Raw genomic sequence first — 22,717 nt, 5'->3', positions numbered from 1 at the left:
TTCCTGTAAAGGTAAAAATGAGTTGTTAGCTACAGCATGAATGAACAGCTGAGTAATCCCTGACAGTGTGGAACTGTGCTACTAGCTCCCTGTGTGTGTGTGTGCTTTTAGCATGACTTAAGTGGAAGATGACATATTCCTATTTTAAACAGATGCTTTATGCAAAAAGTACCCTTCTGTGCCTGAGAAGTGTCATGAGGAAACTGTTGCAGAGTGAGAGTGCTAGAAGTTTAGGTCTTACAGCACACTAGATTTCCTTCATAGATAAGACCTTGAGGTGACCACAAAATTCATACTATTGTTGTTACTATTAATAAATATATAGCTATATTAAGCATATTTGGACCTGATCTTTCACTAATTGTAGTTGAATTTTAGCAGTCAATATTGCATCAATTCCTTTCTGTTCTGGTTTCTTTAAGGATGCTTTTCTGATTCTCTTATGCGAGCCAGCGGCCTGTTTCTCAACTGTTATAAGACTGTAGCTTACTCAACATAGTGATGCAGTATCAAATCTGTTTTCAATGTGCACTTCTATAGACTCTCATTCAACCTTGTGAATGGTTCTACATGTGTTTTCTTTCTTGCAAAAGAATTACTGTGCTTTTTTACTTGCAAACTACTGAACACTTGGGATTTTTTCTCCTGAAATAAATTCAGTGAAATTGAACGATTAATTTTGTTAAAAAGGTAAGGTTGAAATACTTCCATCTTATGAAATCAACATAAATATTATAAGGGTTGATAACACAACAGGTGGAACTGCTTCTACAAGACATTTAAATTATTTTGGTGTGTAGCAATCTTGTGACTTTTTGTGTGTATATTGACATAGTGTCATTAAGTGTGTATTAATTGCACAAAGATGAAATAACAGGAAGATTTACTGCTTATGTTGTCATGACCAGGACTAAAGCGGTTGTGCTTGGGGTTTGGGTAGATTTTGTTTGGGACATTTGTGTCTTTTTAGCTTTAGGGTTTGTTTTTAGCTTGTTTGGATTTTAATGAGTGTTTCCTTCTGTGCCTGTCCCCTCCCTGACCCTGAATTTTATAAAGCATGCTCAATTTTTATTTCTCATCCTTTTTTTTTTTTTTTAGTGTCCTCTTTCCAAGTATGGGAAAGAAGGAAACTGTAAGGATTATCCAAATATACACAAACCTACTGATTTCCTCTAAACTGAAAAAAAAAAAGTTCTAATAAGTGTTTACTGACAAACTTGTATATGAAGGAAGAGGGATAGATCTTAAGGAAATATTAACTTGTTAGTCTTGCTTTTCTTTAGCAAGTCAGTGAGTTACACAGTATCCTTATGGAGCAAAAATCTGAATAGAACAATTAGGGTTGGAAATAGTATCATAGAATAGTTAGGGTTAAAAAGGACCTTAAGATCATCTAGTTCCAACCCCCCTGATATGGGTAGGAACACCTCACACTAAACCTTGTCACCCAAAGCTCTGTCCAACCTGGACTTGAACACTCCCAGGGTTGGAGTAAATAAAAAAACAATATGTTGGACTCCCATTAACAGCCACTTGATCAGATGATGGCAGTGACTCTAAAACTGCAGAAAAGTAAAAGCTTGAAAATGTAAGAAAAAAATTATAGTGGCATATTTGAATTGCTTGCATGTAAATTATTTAAGTATCGTGGCAAACCATCATCCCAAGAGTGAATTTTTTTAGTTTCTATCAGGTTGTATTATGGAAGTTGATCAAAGAACTTGCAAGAGAAGGTGATTCAGAGGACCTGGTTTCTAATGTTAATAACAAAGGCCCAGTCTTTTAGAATGACTGTAGTATATTTACATTCAGCAACTTCCCAGAATCTGAGAAAGGCACAAGTATTGTGCTTCATTTGTAGAAAGATACATATAAGTAAAGAGTGCTTGCTAAGAAGAAGCTAGAAAGGGCAGCTAAAGAGTTAAAACTCTGGAGGAGATGTGGGAGTTTTATTGGAATCAAAGATTATGAGCACAAAAACTTAAAAAGAACTGAACATGGCTAAATTATAGGAGTAGAAAAAAAGGATGGGGAAATGTTATTAGAATCAAGGATGCATCTTTCAGAAAATGAGTAATGAGAAATTTAAAATAGAACACAAGAAAACCTAGAGAGAAGAAAACAAAAACCCCACAAAAAACCATACCCACCCCAAAAAAAAACCTAACAACATAAGCACTTAATACCAGCACCTTCAATGTAAAAATGCAATTAGGCAAGCAGAAAGCTTATAACTTGTCAACACATGAAAATTGTTACTGAGCTCTTTTAAAGTATAAAAGGGGCAGAAAGCGTATGTGTCCTCTAGATTATTCCTATATAACAGAAACACTTGGTGAGGATGGAGTATACAGCTGGTTCATCCTTGTGAACAAACAGATGGGCTCAGTATGGGGAAGCCTAGGAAGCATCTATGAGAAGACCCTCTGTGGACTTTGGTATGCAGACTTCATCTGGTGTCAAAGTGGCAGATGGAATTTAATGTATGTTAATATTAAGGGATATGCACTGGGAAGATAAACTTGAATTTTATATGCACATGATGGATTTTGTGATAACTATTACATTCAGGAATGACATATAGCAGCTATTATAAATAATTTACCAAAATGCTGCCTCTGTGCTAGGTAACCACCAACAAATTGCATTTTAATAATTATAAAAAAAATTATCAAAAGAACAAATAAATCCAGTGACTGTTTTCCTATTTACTAGTCCAGCATGTAATTAAGTCTTGTATACTGTGTCATGTTTCTTGTCTAAATGTCAAGAGTAAAATGTTAGTCAATCTGCTTTTATCCATATGAGGAATGGAAAGGAAACTGCTTGAGAGGTATGCTAGAGATCTACGCAACATTTGGTAGCATGGGGAAAAAACAAATAAATGGGGGTGTGTTGAATTAAGCCTTTGGCTACTGAGTTGAAAACAAGAAAAAGTACATTACACAATACCTGAAGGAGGCTCTGCTCTTCTTCCTGTGAAGTCTCAACTTTGCAAGAGGTCAAAATCCACTGGAACAACTGGTGGGAAACTTGATTTGTATAAATGTTTTGAATAATTCAATGCAATTTTGGGTTGGAAAAGAAATTGATTTGGATTTTTTTGTTTGTTTGTGGTGGCTATTTTTTTTGGGGAGGGAGGGAATTTGTGGTTTTGTTGTGGTGTTTTTTGATGGGGTTTATTTCCCACAATTTCAAGTATTCTTACTTTTTACTAGCTGTACTATACTGTAGCTGTTTTTCTCCCAAGACAAATCTAACAGTAGTCACTGCTGTGTTTGTCTGCAATACAATTTACAGATGTTCAAGCTCTTTTTTACTATTCTCAAATGCCAGGACTTCAGCTATGACAGTAGCAAGGAGAGCTGTTTTACCTGGTTTTTAGGTAGGCTGGATCTATCTTTCTATAGCCAAGTTTATATTACTAGCTTAGTTCAAACCTATCTCACACATATCTGCACTATGCTGAGAAAATGCCTCATACAGAAGTATGAACAAGATGGATCTAGATATGGTACTAGATTACTTTGTAATCCAAACATGGTTTAAGCAGGGATTAATTTCACTAATGCAATTAAATGTCTTGACTGCCATATAATTTCTCTTCTGGGTAAAGTTTTCATTTTATTCCTGAGTAGTGACACTATCCTAACCACTGAGTAATCCAAGTAGCAAATATTTTTTTAGTTGTCCATATCTGCTATGTATATGGATATCCGTAGCTTAGTATTTCTTTCTCTGATTAATTTTTATTTTCTATTAATTAAATATTAGCTGGTATGAGATTACTATTAAGAATTTCTAGCATATTTTAAAATGTTTGTGCTGGGTAATATTTTAATAGATGTTCCTATCTATGCCATAGATATATTTAAATATTCCTCTTTGATAAATTATCCTGTTAACCATATTGTTTGCAATTCTGAATAATTAATCTTTACTCTGTGTTTTGTAATACACACATAAATTCTTTATATTCAAGAAGTGGAAGCAAAGTTTGCTTAAAGATTTTCTATTTTTTTTTTTTATTGTGTTTTAGGGACATGGGGGAAGTTATTATTAACAGTGACAAATCTTGATACTAATGTAAATGTCCAGTAATCTGCTAAGAATTTTCACTGCACACTTTCATTATGTTGTATTAGGGTTAGGTAAAGGCTTTATCTGGTGACAAAAAGTCTAATTCATTTACTAAGAGCATTATCAACATTGATGAAAATGAATGCAGCAGCCCATGAAAACAGAAACAGATTTCAGTGAAATTAGAGCCATTAAATACTTAGACTAGGTTAGCTTTTCTGTGCTTTGTTGTTTCTGTGTTATGCTTCAGTCTTTTTAACTGTGTATTCTACTTCCAATTATTGTATTTTTTCCCTTTTTCCCTCCCTACTCTGCTGCAGACCAAAGTGCAGACAATGTTGAACCAGGAGATGAGTCTTTGTAGTGGTTGGTTTGTTGTTTTGTGGGTTTTTTTTTTTTTTCAGTCAGAATTAAGTCAGTCCCTGTCTTAAGATGGAAAAAGATATATCTGCTGTTTCAGCCTCAGGATGGAGACGTAGTAGGTTTCATCGGTGACTGAGGTTTACTGATGAATATTGTCGTGTAATCTGATGGGGCTTTTTTCAGCATAAACATAATAAAATTGTCTAGCTGAAGTTTAAAATAATTAGGGCTACGAAAAGTGGCAATAAACCAACTTTTATATGTTTTCTTGTTATGTGGGTTAAAGCCTTTGCTTTATATATGCTTTGGTTTTATTTTGAAGGGTCCATCTTGCTGGGATGATGTGCTGATACCCAATAGGATAAGAGGTGTTTGCCAGTCCCAGAGGTGCAACGGAAATGTAGCGGTAAGATTTTGTCATATTTATGCAAGTATTGTGGCACTTACAAGTATAAGTATTTGTAGGAATTCTAACCATTTTAGAATTGCAGAAGTAGATGTAAACTGAGATGTATGGTACACTTCTGAAGAGCTGTTTGGCATCAGATAACATATCTCAAATGTTTAGCAAAAGGGAGGAACTTGGTCAGTTGCTGCTTGGAATGAAGGAGAAAATCATTGTGTATCATCTGTTTCACTGAATTAGAACTCTTAGATATTCGAGTATGCATAGATTAAATGCAGAATGTAATACTTAAACATTTATGTCCATGGTTATTTTATAAATATTGTAGAAATTTGAAGCTTTCAGGGCACAGATAATATACACACCTTCTTGCATATCAAATCTTTCAAATCAGATTTTCAGGCTTTGCCCACAGAAGTAGATTCTTCTCACCAGTTATTTTACAACCTGTTCTCCTACATGCTTATCATTGTTTCCTTTGCTTCTTGAAGTGACATCGATAAAAACCTAAGTAAGAAGCAACATAGGTAGCTCAAATTCTTAAGGAACATTTTTCAAAGAATTATTTCAGTAAACTTATATCTGTTAATGCATTAGATATTGTTTAATGCTAAAGAGGTCTTAAAGGTATTTCCTTATCAGAAAAAAGCCTAATTTGAAGTGATTGTTCTTGATGTAGCTTTTAGAGATAAGCCCAAAACTTTGTATGTATGAAAGGATTCTGTTCATCCAATATTTGCAGATTGAGGTGATGAGTGCCTTTTCACAGGCACTCATTTGATCTGGCGCAATCTTCTCTGTCTTCCCAGCAAAACAGTTGTGAAGTAACACATCTATGCAGGTTCATAGGTGTCTCCTGCTTGGCCGTGTTTTAACAGCATGTGATTTATGGTAGTCTCCATACATGGCCAAAAAACTGAAGTCTTGCAGTTGTCAGGCTTCTTCTTTTCAGTGTGCTCCATATAGTAGTTGCTCATGTAGCTCAACCACTCTTGAAAGTGGCAGGTAGTAGGCATACATATGCTATTCTCTCAGCAATACTCTGCTAGGTATGTAAGAGAAAGCACCACTTTGCCTTGGGGCAGATTGGCTGTATCTGCCTGTTATGCTTCAGGAACTACTCTATTTGTAAGAGCTGATTGCCTGATCACCTTTTGCTACTTGTTCATTGTCACTGTGCTACTGCCGTCACCGGGGAGAAGTCCTTCCTGTTTTCTTTAAAGACACAGGAAAGTTAAAATGATAAAGTGTGCTTTTGGCAAGGACAGGAGTTTCTTTGACAGGTATTCAGTTTGAACCCTTGTACACAAAAGCACATAATCAAGATTCTCAGTCTTGTCACATCCTGGGATTCCCAGAACACATCTGACTACTTACAGTGGGTTTTGTTTTTTTTTTTTTGATGTGGTATGGTGTTTTTTTTTTTTGCTTGTGATTTTGTTTGGGTTTTTTGTTTGTTTTTTTCTTTTTCTTAAATCAATCTCTGTGAAAAAAGATATTGAAATAATGCCATTTGGCAACCTTGGTTCTTGAGCTACAACACATTCCCTCGCAGAATCATTGTGTTTGGTTGGTTTTGTGTTTTCCCCTGAAAAGCAGAAACTGGAGCAACTTATCATCCTGGCTTTGTGGAAGGGTGGGAGAACCCAGGAAACACTGACCATAAAACTGCAATCTTAACTATCTAATGCTGTGGCAAACAAGCGATAGCCAGTCAACTAAGTCTCATGACTCCAGTTGCTGTCAATGCCTCTGACAAGTTGCATACTTAACAGAGCCAAGGATCAGTGTTATCTTTCAGTAAGGCATCACTGAGCAAAAATCAAGAGACAACCTGTTTTAGGCATGTGTTGCAAATACAGCTTCAGACCATCCAAACTACAGGTGTGAGGCTGTTATTGGAGAAATAATACCTAGCAAAAAGATTCAGAGCACCAGCAGTGCTCCAGGCTCTGGGTTTTCAGAAGTGCTTGTTTGCTTTTTCTTATAATTCTCTGTATTCTTTGGAAAGGGCAACTCAAAGGCCATGGAAACAGGCATGGTTCTCTGAAATTCCAGATACTGCTTTTACACAAGCATGATTTAGTTACAGCTTAAATCATAGAATCATTTAGGTTGGAGAAGACCTGTAAGATCATCAGGTCCAACTGTTAACCTAGTACTGCCAAGTCCACCACTAAATCATGTTCCCAAGTCCCACATCTGTATGTCTTTTAAATACCTCCAGGGAAGGTAACTCAACCACTTCCCTGGACAGCCTGTTCCAATACTTGCCAACTCTTTTGGTGAAGATGTTTTCCCTAATATCCAGTCTAAATCTCCCCTGCTGCGACCTGAGGCCATTTACTCTCATCCTATTTCTAAATAAACAAATCCCCCAAATAGGGGAAGAAAGTTTGATGTAGACAGAGGGAGATGAAATCTTGTTCTATAGATGAAGAGCCATTTTTTCCCTCCTACAGGAATGTAGTTCTAATTTCAGTGTCACAAAATTGTGAAGAACTGAAACAACAGGTATTTATTGTCCTCTTTTTTAATTATTGGCTATTTTCTAAAACGATAGAATTCTTTAAAGGAGGAAACTTAACTCTCCATTTTTGTCAGCCAGCATATTCTTTGACTAGAAACATTTCCAAATGGCTGCATAACCAAAGAGCAAAGTTTACTGCTATGTTTAAAGAAAGGAGTCATGTGAACAAGCTCCTATTCTTCTCCCCTAAAAAGAGAGAAATGAACTTATTCTCTTTGCACTAAAGGAGAACTGGGTTTGTAAAGGTGATCCAGTGGAGTATTTGAAGTAATTCATCAAAATTTTCCATTTTTGTTTGCTATCTGTAAGACTTTCAAATAATGTTGGAACTGTTTTATGTAATTTCTCCGTCCAAATCAATGCTTAAATTGTAATAGTGAGATCACAGTGCATTTTCCAAGATAAAAAGAAAAATCTTTGCAAAATATCACTAATGTAGAATTCAATGTCCATTGAATTAATTGTAAAAAGAATAGTTTCTTCTACTTCTGTGTGTAAAAATGCTATTACATTTTCCTTCTCTTCGTAAGCTCATGCTATTCAAAAGTCATCAAGAGTCACAGAAATAATATAGCTCTTTTGTAGGCAGGCAGAGACAGAGCTGTAGCACCACTGTAAACCACTGAAGTAGTGATTTCACAGAAATGAGCTCCACATCAGACTTGCACTCAAGTGAGCATATGTGAGTTTCTGAAACAGTGTAATGTCTCCAATGCAAAATATAGGGTAAATTGTTTTGAACTTCATGAACCTGTGAAATGTTCTTCAGATTCTCGGTTGGTGTGCAGAAGGAGTTGTAGACATTAAAATCTAAGAAACAATAATGGAAGGATTAAACAGGCCTATAAGTCATATATGGCTTAAGCCATTGTGAATAAGGAAAAATTAAAATTATTTTAATGGAAATAAAAATGTACTTCTATCCCAGGTTATGTCTCAGTACTGTTACCTTGATTTATTTATTCCTGGTGAAGACTGCCTCAACTGTCTATCATTATAACCGAATAGCATTTTTCTCTTTTTCAGTCCCCAAAAGATATTAGTTTTCAGCAAAGTGTTTCTAAAAGGAGCAACATAACTTCTATGACCTTATCGATCACCTCTAAGGACTGGGTTTCCTTAAATATCGGTATACTCTTCTGAACAAGCTCTATAGCAATCTCCTGTGTCCACAGCAACGATTTTTTCCTGTGCAGTCACTCATCTTAAAAACACATACGATTAGTATATAGTCATCATACAGGGTTTTAAGCAGTTGGATTCTACTGTAAAGTAGCCTCACTGTTCACTGTTCCAGTGTATGTTTGGAGTTAGTGTTTGCAAAGGAAGCATGTTATGTTTTGTGTTTTGGTGTTGGTTTTTTTTTTTGGTGATTTGTTGTGGGTTTTTTAAATTTTTTTTTTATTCATTATGTCTCTTTTCCTGTTATTTTTCCACATTCCTCCTGTGATTTGAATCTTGCAATTTTATTATACTGAAATTTTTGAACATGTCATGTTTCCTTCTCCTGTGAGTTTGCCATCATTAGGTTTAGCACTGAGGGCAGCAGTATTATGTAAGCTTTTCATAGCCAGCCTGTTCCACAGGGAGTCTGTGCTCATCTGGAATAGGTCGGACTAAGCAATCAAGGGAATAGCATTCAACTGGATTATTTAAATATACAGTTTACCAAATAATTTCTTTTTCCCTTTCGAGCATCCAAAGTTGTTGTTCTCAAATATCACTGTTCAGATAAAATATACTTCATTTTTTTTAAATCTCATTTTGCTTTGATCAGCTCAGACCTCATTTTATGTTGAGAAATAAATTCTGTTTTATAGCAGAGATTCTCTTTTGTAGCAGAGTATCAAAAGTAGAGTAAATTCAGTGATTTTTATCAGAATGCAATTGTAGCTGACTAAAGACCTATAATCTCATTATAGGAAGGCTTTGATACATTGCTATATTATATATTGTTGGGGTTTTTTTGTGTGCACAGTGATGTTGTTTGCTGCTTGTGAAATGAACCATACCATGTCTGTCTGTCCTTGGCCCCTATTTTCAAGGTCATAATATTGCTATGAGTAAGTCCAAGAATCCTGAAATATTTATTAATACCAAGAAACTCTGTGACTTTCTTTTATTTTCTTGCTGTCTATATTAGTTTGCCTTTGCATTACAGATCAGATACCACATGCTTAAAAAAACCCCACAACCTCTCCCCCCAAAAAACCCAACAAACAAAAAAGTGAATAAATAATGCCAAAAGTCTAAACCCCACAAAACCACGAATAAAGTAAAATATCAGTGAGTATCAGTTGTCTTTTATTCCTCCTTTATTTCCATGTTGAGCAGTTGCATCCCAAATATAATTTGTTACGGCAGTCTAGTATGTGCACTAGCATTTCAAGATCCTCTTTGGTCCTATGCAATTGTTTAGGAATTGCTGAGATACAAAGTATGAAGCCCAAAACACCCTCTGAGGCAATTTTTTGCAACACAGATTTCTAAGTGTGTAATTGGCAGGCATGTGTGAGAAGTGATTAATGGATATAGTATTGTATAATGGTTAGGGCAGGAAAGGACCTTAAGATCATCTACTTCCAACCTACCTGCCATATGCAGGGATGCCTCACGCTAGACCATGTCACCCAAGGTTCTGTTGTAACCTGGCCTTGAACACTGCCAGGGATGGAGCATTTACCACTTCTTTGGTCAACCTGTTCCAGTGCCTCACCAATCTCATGGTCAAATTCCTCCTTATATGTAACCTGAATATCCCCTGTTTTAGTGTAAACCTAATACCCCTTGTTCTAATGCTAAGGAACATTCTGATGACTTTGCCTAATGTCCTGTATAACAAAAGTTAGGAGCCTTTCCCGAAGTAATAGTTTTTAGGGTTTTTTTTTGTTTTGTTTTGGTTCATTTTTTTTTGTTTGTTTGGGGGGGTGGTTTGATTGTTTTTGAGTAAGAATATGTAATCTAGGAAAACCTATCTCCTTGACTTAAAGCTAGTGGAGAATTAAACAAGAAAACTCTCCCTTGATTTATGTGACTAATTAATTACCTTGCCTGTCTAAAATGCATATTAATAGTTAAAATGTACAAATTTTAGAAGCTGAAACTAGGAAAAAAAACGTACTATGTAATCTCCTTTATGAAAACTCCTCTGTTTCTCATGTTGGTATCCATAGACTGAAGTTTGGATATACCTTATCCATTCCTTTAATGTTCAGAAACTTAAGCAGAAAAACTTCATTTTACCAGTCCTTACTCATTCATTCAGCTATCTGCTGTACTTCTACCAATTTTCAACATTTTCACACATCAGGGTAAGGTGCAGTTATAACAGTAGTGCTATCAGTGGCAATTACAGGGATGCTACAGTCTGCTTACCTGTGTTGATATCCAGTGTTTTTATTACATAGTTTAACTGTAATGCAATTCCTGAGGGTTAAAGTTCATCCTCCAAAAAACCTCAGTCACTTAAAATTGCTGTCTCCATGGACAGATTCCCTCCTGTATGCATGACCCTTGCTTCTATAGATGTGACTATTTTTGGCTGTTTTAAAATGTACATTATGTGTTTGATCTCAGCTAAGTAAGCTGTTCATGTGGCTTTGTGTGTGAATCTCCCAGATTTTTTTGCCATCTGGAAACTTTGAGGAAATAGTTTGCTTTCTTCCAGATCATTAAAAAAATGTTTTCAATAGCATGGGTCTAGAAGGTGATCACTGCAAGACCACCTTGAAAAGAAGACAGTTGGTGATTCAATTACATATTGAACCATATCAGTTAAACCTAAGACTGATCTCATAATGTTCTAGTTTCTTAATCGAAATGTCAGTGCTGTATCAAATGCAACACACATCAGGGTAAGTTGCAGCATGCTATTATGTTGTTCCACTAAATTTGTGATCTCATAAAAGTGTTGGGTTAGTTTAATGGGGTTTAGTTACCATAAATCCTTGTTGATTGACATTAATTACACATCCTTCTTTTATTAATCAAGTATCATATTAGCTATTTATGTTATCAAGGGTTGGTATCAGCCTTATATGCCTGTGATTATCTAGATTACCTCATATAAAGCTGCCCTAAATGATGGTGTGATGTGGTTTTGTTCATGTAAATCTCTATATTAAATTATCTCTAAATGTGAGTGTTTTCGTTTAGCTACCAATGCATTTTTCTAAGAAGGAATGAGGAGGGGGAACAGCACTGAAAACAATACCTGTGGGACTTAGGAATAGTGTGCAATGGTAATGTGATTATACTATGGTAATTTTTGCTGGGCCTTTAAATTGAGGTACTTAATCACAATTAAAAATTAAAAATACCTCAAATGTTTGATTAGTGGGGAAAAAAAAACCCAAGCCCTAGGTGGTTGACTTCTCTTAGCATTTAAATTTCTTTAACATATTTTGGGGTTCTTCACACTAGTTACAAATCATCTCAAGTCTACATTTCTATTCAGTTACCTCTTTTGGAAACTATAGTTAGACTTTTTTTTTTTTTAACAGTTGTTCCCAAAGCAACCTTATTCTGGAATAGATAAATTTTTCCTTTATAAATTCGGCTATTCCACTTCTCAGTACAGAAAAGTCAATAATAGGCTAAAAACCCAATTCCAAAATAGAATTATTTCTATATAAGGACAAAAATACTAAATTATTTATCTTGGAAATAAAAAATAAAGCTTTTAAAATTAAGATTTATCCACTCTTTTTGAAGTGAACACATAGTCACTCTTTCCCAGCATAGAAATAGAATATTGCCACAGTATATTAGACATTTTCTGATGGTTCACAGTGTTGGCATCAAAACTCACCACTGGCAAACAATAAATATCATTCAGAAGATTTGGTTATCTATAAATTATTTTTTTAGCTGTTTCTTTAAGAGTTTTTTTTTAACCAATGCATTATTTTTGGCACCATAAAAATTTTAAACCTAAGATAAAGCCAGGTCTTTGGAATTGCTTGTGAGTTTTCTGATCTCACCAGTGGAGTAAAGAGTTGCTAGTAGCCTTTCATGAGCTGGAATTTGCATAGGTTCTCAGAAACCCAGAGGAACTCATTTGTTTGTACTGTGTCTTGGGAAGCTTAGGTCATCTTGCGTGTATTGCTACCACTGTTTCTGTTTACATGTCTGGAAATGTCACTAATTTGTATAAGATCCTACAAAGTATGCTGAATATTATAACGCTTTCTTCAAACAAATCCTCTGCTCTTTGATGTTCTTCTGTTGCTAACACTGCCACTGAAGTGGGTAGGGTATGGGGCGAATAAAACTCATTTGCTTGGTTTTTGCATCTGTTGTTCGGTTCTAGAAAACCTAATATTGTGAACATGAGTATTAATCATGCTTTTAGGTGAAAGTGGTGTCATTGTTTTATTCTGTCTTACATGAGCAGTTACTTAGCATGGTTGTGCTCAGCTGCTAGGTTTTGCCTGCTCCTTAAAAATTGCATTTTAAGAATAAGCAGTTGTTTCGTACACAACTTCACATTTCCCTCAATGAAAATTTTTTCAGATAGTGTAGATGCCTCATTGTTGGTGAGAGGCAGTTTCAGGTCAGTTGAAGATTTGTTCTGTAACAGGAATCGGTGAGTTTTGGCAAGACAAATACCTTCTGTGAACAAGTCAACAGTTTTTCAATTTTTTTTTTTTTTTATGCCCTGGATTCACTTAGGAAGCAGTTAATGTTTTATAAATGATCATTTCTGTATCATCCTTTAGATTCTCAGTGTTGAGGCTCTGATGTTATGGAAAGTGAGTAGAGCACAGTTTGTGTTCATCTGACCAAATCCTAGATCATTTACAGCTCTGGTAATAATTCCATTGACCGTGATGAAAAGTAGATAGTATTTGCAAATCAAAACTGAACGTAAAAGCCCCTCTAAAATTTTAACAGCGTTAGCTTCCAGAAATGTCTGTAAAACATATTGATGATGCACTGCAGTAAGGGATTAATTTGGTACCTGTGCTGAGTTAGCTGTCATTAAAGGCTTAACAACATTGTAAGATATAATGTACCTATTTTGGCCTGATACTGTGTCCTTTTTCAGTTATTGTAATATTCAAAACAACCACAAGGAGATTCCTCTTTGTATGGCACATAATTAAACTGCAGAAGTCTTTAACACAATACATGGTGGAAATTACAATGCATTCAAAAAATGGCAAACCAATGGAAGAAAAAAACGAAAACAAAACACCAAACAACAAAACCTTGAAAACTGTTAACTGGGAAGATACTCCTGGTTTAGGAAGTCTGAATAACAAGTTGCTGGAGATTATGAACATGTTCTGGGCAGGTACTATTTTGTTTTGTTCTCTGGTGGTTTTTGGTTTGAAGTCTTGTTTTGTTCACACACATCCTAAGCAGCTACTCTTAACTTCCTATTAGAGATGAGAGATTTGGCTGGATGGCTTGTTCTTTGATCTGGTGTGGTGAAATGGCCAGATGTTACCAGAACAGCTTTCTTAAGAAAGACAGATTTATCAGACTGCGATATAAAGGGTAAATAAGACCAATATATGTATTTGTTAAGCCTTAGTTACACCAAGCAAGATTGCAAAGGAAGGAGGAATCCCAGTTCAGTATATTGTATTCTTATAACAGGGAGGAATGTGGGAAGGTGTCACTCTGGCTGCGATGTTACTACCATAATATAGTCTGGAGTCTAGTAGTGAGACCAGCGTTACAGTTCTGTTGTATGTTGCTCAACAAGTCATTTCTACATATTATTTGGAGGTGATTATACTGTTCATGTATTCGATCTATTAGAATTTTAGAAAATATGCAGGCACTCAGGGATCTTAATCAAACTGGCAAGCAGTAATTGAAACCTATGAATGAAAAAAAACCTCAAGAAGATACACTAGAGTCAGTTCCAACCCCTAACGTTGTGCTTACTCTGCTCCTTGTTTCACAAATCAAACTGCATTTTCTTTCAAATACAGCTTGTTTGCTATGTTGTTTTGCATGCGCTGTGGCAGTACATCTGATGTGTTCAGGGATAGCTTTTTATAATTCAATGAATTTCAGTAACGCTTTCACTGAATCTTTTATTGTTCACTGCATGACATATAAACAATATGCTCCTCTCTGAAGCTGTTGCAAATTCATTACTGATGATTGAAACATTGGATTTCCACTCAAGCATGCAACATGTTCTTGCAATCATCTATCAGCAATCAAACCAGATGAAGGTGATTTTGCTAGGGTACAGTATGGTTATATAGGAGTCTCTCCTCAAATGTCAGGCAACATTTATATGGAAGAACACAATTCACATCTGGTAAGTACTGTTATTGAGTGTTTAATAACTGTGTCATTTTGCAGGCTGACACATTGTGTGAAATATTCTGTTAAATCTAAAAACTGCTATAAAATTTACCCTGGCATAAAATCTGTTTCCCACCTATGGTTTCCATGCTCAATGTTCTGGTCTGAGATTCTAAAATGTGAAGGTGTTAGGTTTTATTTAACAATTGCCTTCTCTGCCTTTGGTCTAGTTATTTCAAGGGAATTGTGCCTGTAACTGGTTTGGGATCTGTTTGTAAGCTCTTTGTCTTCTGTGTGGGCAGCTTATGAAATAAGCCCATATTTACAAATCAGAACTAAATTTAAAATAAGTATGCAGTGATTATAAGATGTGCTGGTATTAGATAATGTGGTGCCATCACTTGTAAGCTGGTCTCACCAGGGGCTGCAAGGTAGTTTGTGTTGGAAATGTTGCTACAGATCTACAGATGCTACAGGGCTCTGTCTCATGCTAATATGGTGGGGCAGCTTTTGAATAACTGCTGCCAGAAATTCCTGGATTCTAATAGCAGTATATTTAAATGAGGCCAAGCGAATGTGGTTGTCTTCAGTATACAACATATTTTTCTAGCTCAGAAGAGTCAGGTATTAATAAAATGTTGTTTTGACTGATTGAGTCTAGAAAGTTTAAATTGTGTTAATGAATGTCAATGATTTTGTTTTGTGTCTTAATAGCACGACTAAGGAAGATACTTAAACTATATATGTAGCTTCAAATATACAAATAGTCTGCTGAAGTTAACAGTGCTCTACGCTTTAAGTACGTCCCCCATTGGGACATTAATTTTAATTAATATTAATTAACTATATAAATAAAACTGGCTTAGTGAAGCTTGTAGTGTCATTAGAAATACTCAGCATTTCAATGTGTTTGCTGGGAGGATGTATAGAAGTAAGGTATTCCTCTTGCTTCAGGACAATGGAGGGTTAGAAATACAGTTTAAAAAAAACCAAAACAACAAATTTCCAACAGCTTAAAAGCGTATTATCCATGGTTTTGACATTATGTGTTGTAGGAGTTCTCTTTCACGTCTTTGTAAAATCTCATGTCTCTGAATAATAAGTCTGCTGATCAGTTGTACAATATATCATAGCAGCTCTTTTGGGACTTCAGTAAATGTTTGAGGCATTCTGAAATCAAATGCTTCAGTTCTTCCATCATGCTACTGAAGTGTATATGCACAACACAAAACAATAAAAATTAAATTAAAAATTGCAGTTAAAAAAGTTGTAGTTGAAAATTACATTTAAAAGCTGCTAGGGCTTAAGCTGTCCCTAGGAGAAGGAGAAAGAATGCTCTAGTGAAAAGTGGCATTTGTTCTTTTGATGCATAAAGCTGTTTGTGCTCCTGCTATCTCACCATTGTGACATCACAGCTGGCACAGGAGTCTTCAGATTTCATCAATGTTTTAGTGCCTTCTGCTTTTAAGAAAGTCATATACTTCTGGTGTCTGTGTGGTAATTACCAAGAAATAACTTCTCAGCAAGCACCCATGTTACACTGCTGTTAGGAGAAGCTGTGTGTATCTGTTTTTTTTTTTTTTTCAAACAAAAATATTGGCCCCATGTGAATTTGAGGTTCTAAAGAGGGAAAAGAACAAAATTCACTGTGGAGATATCTAATAAAGGTGCTGCGACTTTTATGTCTGTTGAAAGTGGCACCCACAAACAGATTGATTTCTGGAAGCTTTATCTTAAACACCGGTAGGCAATAATGCATTGCTTGCAGGATTGCTAACCTGTCAATAAGGATTTGCTGTGGTAACTTAATTCTTGTAATTCACAGTTTTTTCTGAAGTGTATATATATAGCTGGAACTCTGTAAGAATCCTCTACAACAGGTTTTTCTAACTGAGAAAGCTGACCTAATAAATCCGGGCAGTTAAGTTAAACTTCAATTTAAAATGCATAGCTTTTGAAGCAGCTGTAAAAGTCATGATTATTCTTTTGAAAATATATAGAAATAAATATTCAAAATATATGGAGAACCACCATGCTGGAAAATATTGAGTCTGTATTATACCACCCCCCACCACCTTCTCTCTCTCTCTCATTCTTGCTCTCTCTCTCTCTCAAAAGAAAAAAGGGCTAACAACAGACACAAAACCAACTCAACCCAACTTCTTCTCACCATTCCCCCCCCCCCAAAAAAAAAAATGGCAAAAATTAGAAGACTGTTAGAACCTCTTAAAAACAAGTAACCTATGTGCATTAGTGTAATGCTTGCCACTGCAATTAAAGTAACACTTTCTCCTGTTGCTACATGTGGTGCCTTTATTTTAAAGGCTACAAACTGTGTGTCAGATGATAATTTTGAATATATTAACTTGTGTCCTGGAACATACCTCTTGAGGGCTTGTTTCTCACTTTGTTTTCAGGAAAGATGCTGTGATTGGGGGAGTCTCAGAATAGAGAAGCGCGGGTTACCTAGGAGATGGCATATTGTAGTGAAAATATCTCTTAAGGGGAAAAAAAGCTTATTCTTGCATGAAGTTGTGTTCTGTATTGATTTTTTACATATTGCTCATGCTTGTAGAGAAGGTCAGATTGTTCTTAGCAACATTAGGTTGGATATGCTGCCTGTCTGGGTTTGGACTGGGGAGTTTCAGGGTACCTGTCAGGAATCTTTAGCTAGAGCCTGATTCAGGTCCCCAGGTATACAAGACTGACAGCTATTTCTACTGGTAGAAATCTACTTAATGAATCCTGGGAGTAGGAAGTGTTCTACCATGGAGAAAGGTAGAGGTGTCCCGTCCATAGTCAACTGTCTGGTCAGAAGGCTATTGGAAATCAGAGCAGGAAATACTGCCACCTAGAAAGAAAATGTGTTTCTGGTATTAGAAGGAGATACAAACCATGCCCTGCTTACTGTTCTTAGCCAGACCCCAACATCACATGAGCTGGTAAAATTCCTCATGTCTGAAAGCTAGATAGGACACAGCGTAGCTTATCTATAGCTAGTAGTTTTGGCAGTACCCTAAACAGGGAGGCCAGCCACACACTGTGAAATGTGCCTGAGTGTGCCTGCTCCTTAACAATGCCTGTGAGAAATGGCTCCAGCCATAACATATCAGGGACCTTTGCTAACACTGCAGCTGTATGGATTACTCTGCTCAGTCCCCCAGAAACGCTCTTGGATATTCTTTAACAATAAGCTGTTTGTTAGTGTGGATGTAGCTGTATTCTCCCTGGACATAATTTTTTAAATTGGGGAAAAAAACAATACTTTGGGGTTTGTGCTACTTGTTTTTACAATGCAGGCAGTGTAAATAGATAGTGGCTTGCTGCGAAAATGAGATTAATTCACTTTAGTGAAAATGGTGTATTAAGACACCATCAGCATTGTGTTAAACCTGTGCAAACAGCCATCTGCACTAGATAATGTCTATTTATTAAATCATCTCAGAAATAATGTCCATATTTTTCTGCTTGTAATAACAGAAAATGGATTTTCAGATCGGGTAGTGTGTTGTCAATTAATGGTAGATGTTGGCCACTTCTGTACTGCTATGCACATGAAATAAGTTTAAATGACTTTTTTTTTTTACCTTCTGCATTTTTTTTCAGATTTCTTATGCTAGAAAGTATAGATAAGAGTGCAATGCAAATGCTGGGGTTTTGGCTTGGTTTTGTTTTAGTTTTTGTTTTTTTTCCTAACAAGTATAGAGGAGACAATGGAATTCCCACTGAGACTTGTGTTCTTACATTCTTCTAGGTCATCTTACATGTATGTTGTATCTAGCTCATCTGTATATACTGAATACATATATAAAGAACACTAAATGCCAGAGAACAAATTTGGTTTATGGCTAAGATTTCAGTGAGTTTTGCAGTGTGATATTAGCAAAAAGGAAGAGGTTTTTTTAGTGTTTTTTGATGTAGTGTTTTTGTAGATTTTGGTTGGTTGTCACCTCAGCTCACTTCATTTACTGCAGCCATCTATAACTTTCAAGAACATCTAGAACCTGTAAGAACCTCCAAGGGACAAAATAACGCTTTTGCTATACTCTCCCTCTTCTCCTTTCGTTGTTTCCAATGTAGCTGGGCAGTGTCTTGCCTCGTTTGTCTTCATTCGTATTCTGATCTATGGCAGGCATAGAAAAAAAATGACAGAACAAGCCATTAAATTTTTCAGAGGTGAGATACAGAGATGAGACAAAGAGCCACTCCTGTAATATTGCAGCCTAATTCTGTCTGCCCAGCATCCTCATGTAAATACTAATGCTCCACCTGAGGCAGCCTTAGTGCTAAATGAAAGGTGTCTCACTATTTCCTTTCAGCTACATTACAGACTTGTAGATCATCTATATGGTTAACAGATAGATGTGAAGCTCTAAGACATTGATGATGTTAGCTGAAGGCTGAAAACCTAGAACTAAAAGTAACTTAAGATGGCTGTTGGGTTGAAAATACTTTTTTAACTATTATTATTTATTTTAAGCTTGGAACCTGACCAGTTCCTTTAATATTAAGAGATGGACAAAATTTAAATGTTTCAGCTCTAATAAGATTAGATGGATGTGAATCTACTGTATATACAGCAGAAACTCAGCAATATTTACAGACTAGACCATGGCAATGGTGTCATGCAGAATACTCGTGAAAAGTAACATTCAATTAAAGAACTTATGTAGTTATGTAGAACTTAAACATTTTGTGATTTGTTAATTCTGTGGGATTTTCTCTGAAGCTTGAGGTTCTCCTCTATGGGAGACCTTACAACGTAACGTCACCTGTGCAATGTTTACAGATCAAGCATGGAGTCCTGTTTCTTAGGCATTTCAAATTTATCCTCTAGTCATTTTGAGTACTTGCCATGATCTTTACCCCAAGTGCTTGTTAAAATGGTTGGAAACAAAACGAGTCAATCTAACCTGTAATTGCAAACAACTTTTTGGGCCATAAGAAATACAGCCTGAGGATCTGATATCAGATAGTATTTGAGTTTCTTGTCTCCTTGAACCCTTCTTGTGGTTTACATTCACATAAAAGTTCAAGTCTGATTGCCAGAGGAAATTAAGCTCAAAAGACTGATTCTCTACAGGAAACACTTGGTAACAAATTTAGGCAGTTGAATTCTACCTTAAAAGAGGCTTACTGGAAAGTTTAAGTCCTAGAAATCAGCACTAATGTTCAGGATATGATTACTATAATACATCCTAAGTAGCTACTCTGAAATTGAGATTTCTGTGTCTCAAGTAATTCAAAAGAGCTTTTCCAAACCAAAATGTTTTATAAATGTTAAAACCTGGTGAACAAATTCAACAGAACAGTTTAGGCTGGGCTCTGGAGGCTGGGCTAGGTAATTTAATCTTCCTGACAACTGCAGTCTTGGTTCACCCCAGAAGTTAGTGTTGATCAGAAATTGTACTTCTAAACAAAAAACTGATAAAATAAGTTAGGAGCAAAGAGAGGGAAGGATGGTGAACATCCAGGGTAAGGAAGTTGAACATTTTTCAGGTTATTTTATATGAAAGCATAGCCATTCTCACTGAGAAGTTGTTTGCTTACAATGATTTTACTGTATCTTTGTACACCACAGACATTATAGTACCTGTGATGTTAGTTAAGGAGTTCTGGTGATTGGCTAAATGTCTATAGGGCCTTTGATTCCACTACAGGGTAACATTCTAGGCAAAGAGTAATTTTCTAATGAGCCCTGATGCCATACAGCCTTCATATTTCTTTATCTATACTATGAGAAAATGGGTGCTAGAAGAGCTAGATCATGCTGGGGAGTCCTGTTCAATCTATGTTATGAAAATATTGCTATTTGAAGGAATGGCAGCAGAACTAGTGACAGGATTGTTTGAGACTGAGCCACTGCTTGCAGAGAAATGAAGCAAGTATGGTGTGTGGCTGCCTTTAGACAAGGAAAACAAACGACAAATGCTGCTGTAAAGTCACTTTCAGATGGAGTCCTTTCCTGGGTGGTTGAGGTAGCACTGTGTGGGCAGCAGCTGCAAAGAGATTCCCAAGGCAGTTGTGCACTGTCTTGTCTAGTAGACAATGAAAGAATAACACAATAGGCAGTGTGTTTCTCGCTACCTTTTTTTAATCACAGAAGTCCTACAAAACTATAATTGCACGTTGCATCAGAGGCCAGATGTTGCAGCTTTTTATAGTTAATAGCCCATCATGGCAGTTATTTGAACTTAACTTTATTTGGTTGGTTTTGTGGTTTTGGGTTTTTTTTCTTTTTTTTTAGGTTTGAATACAAATTATTAACTGAAAAGTAATACTTGTTAGGTTTTTTTTGTAGTGGAGATGATATGTAAGCTGTATGCAACATTGTACAAAAGCAACCAGGTTGGTATAAATCACATATAAGAACTTATGGCTCCTTCAGAAACAGATAGCAAATGCTTTTCAACCATTATTATAATCTTGGTTATGTTGAATTAGTCTGAATATTAAAACTGAGTTGTAGCTATGGCTGTCCTGTTACTAATTTTTTAATAATAGTTCTGTTATTCTTCCAGTGAATTCTGGAAAAAATGAAACATAGAAATATTTCCTTTGCAAAAGGAATAAATATGCAAACAAAGGATTGTTTCTTTTTTCCTTGCTTGTGAGTTGTTTGGTGGGGGGTGTTTTGGGGTTTTTTTCTTGTTTTTTTTTTTTGTTGTTTTGGTTAGATGTTTTTGGGGGGTGTTGTTTTATGGCTTTTGTTTGTTTTGGGTGGTTATTTGTTGGGTTTATTGCTGTTGTTTTTTTAAGAATATGGATAAGTATGAGGTATGGGTAGGGTGAGAATAGAGGTTGTATCTATTTTGTAGCCTTTAAAAATGTATTAAAATCATTTACCATGAGTGTTTAAATATATTAGGTGCTTAAAACTTGATTTTAAGTGACTTGGACAGGATGAAAAAATTAGGTTTTATAAGGAATTTTGAATAGCATGTACATTCCCCATTCCATAATCTCACTAAACTCAAAATGCTTGCTATATCATAAGCTATCTCTGCGGATATTTTCTGTGCAACAAGTTGGTTTTTATATCCTCAAATGAATGGTGAATATGTTTTGACTCTGAGAAAAAGAAACAAAACTGTATAGTTCTATAAGTTTTTCTTGCATGAACTTTAAATAATGTTGGCTAAGAATAAAAAAGAGATATTGTAAAGATATGTTGATATTTCTCTAAAATACTGTGTGTATTTTAGTCACTTGGACACATTTAGATTGCAATTGTTACTGTTGAACAGAAAAGAAAGTTTGGAAAAATGCAGGAGAGGAACATTTCTGCCCCAAAACTGGTGTTTGTCTCAAAAATGTAATAATTTAAACTGTTTATTCCCTCCCCTGTTATTCATACAGGTCAAAGTTAATGTATTGACTGAGACCAAGCCTACTCTGAGAGCCTCAGTGAAGAGCTGGCAAAGCATAATCATCCTAAAGAGCTTTCCTCATGAGTAACAGATCTTTATTCTTTTTAGCCAGAGGCATTTTGAGAAGGGCAGTGGGGTTTGGTCAGAAAGCAGACTTTTAGAGAGATGCTCATATTTCTTCTACATTTTTATGCTGCTTTAGTCTCTTGCCAGATTAAATATATGCTTATAAACTGACATGTAATGTATCAGCACTACACTGTCATTCTTCACATCAAAAGGTGTTTCAACTTATTTTTGAGGTCAGCTTAATTATCAATAGTTTTTTTAACAAGGCTTACTCTGACATTTGATCTGTCCTGGGGTATCTGTTTTTCTCCTTGCATCCCATAAAGGCACTTATTTCAAAGTTCACGCTTCTGATGACATCTGTGAGCTGCCACGCTGGCCTTCTGCAGAGATTCTGTGGATTTTGAAGTGTAAGGGTGGGGAAACTTAGGTAGAAATGTATATAAAATATACTGGTATTGGTGGCATCATTTTCTTTCATTCTTGTTGATTATTCTAACGCAGTTCTGAGTATGTAGGTCTGAGATCAGGTGCTGAGTTTTCCATGGGATCTTCTCTTTCAAATAGAAAAACTACTTCAAGAATTATTTTTTCTTTTTTTTTAATATATATATGGCCAAAAATATT

The 22,717-nt window shown here is 35.7% G+C and overlaps 1 protein-coding gene across 1 annotated transcript in view; it reads left to right on the top strand.

The window, feature by feature from the left end:
* Nucleotides 1-22,717, top strand: part of PRKN (parkin RBR E3 ubiquitin protein ligase) — a 491,539-nt gene that overhangs the window by 89,360 nt on the left and 379,462 nt on the right. Inside the window, exon 4 of the mRNA XM_031049876.2 lies at nt 4,766-4,849. Coding sequence (XP_030905736.2) covers nt 4,766-4,849 — 84 coding nt within the window. The remainder of the gene's footprint in view (nt 1-4,765; nt 4,850-22,717) is intronic.

This window comes from Melopsittacus undulatus, chromosome 3 (assembly GCF_012275295.1).
Source record: "Melopsittacus undulatus isolate bMelUnd1 chromosome 3, bMelUnd1.mat.Z, whole genome shotgun sequence".
Classification (NCBI taxonomy): domain Eukaryota; kingdom Metazoa; phylum Chordata; class Aves; order Psittaciformes; family Psittaculidae; genus Melopsittacus; species Melopsittacus undulatus.
The sequence above is the reverse complement of the archived record's forward strand: the minus strand, read 5'-3'. Positions and strand labels throughout refer to the sequence as shown.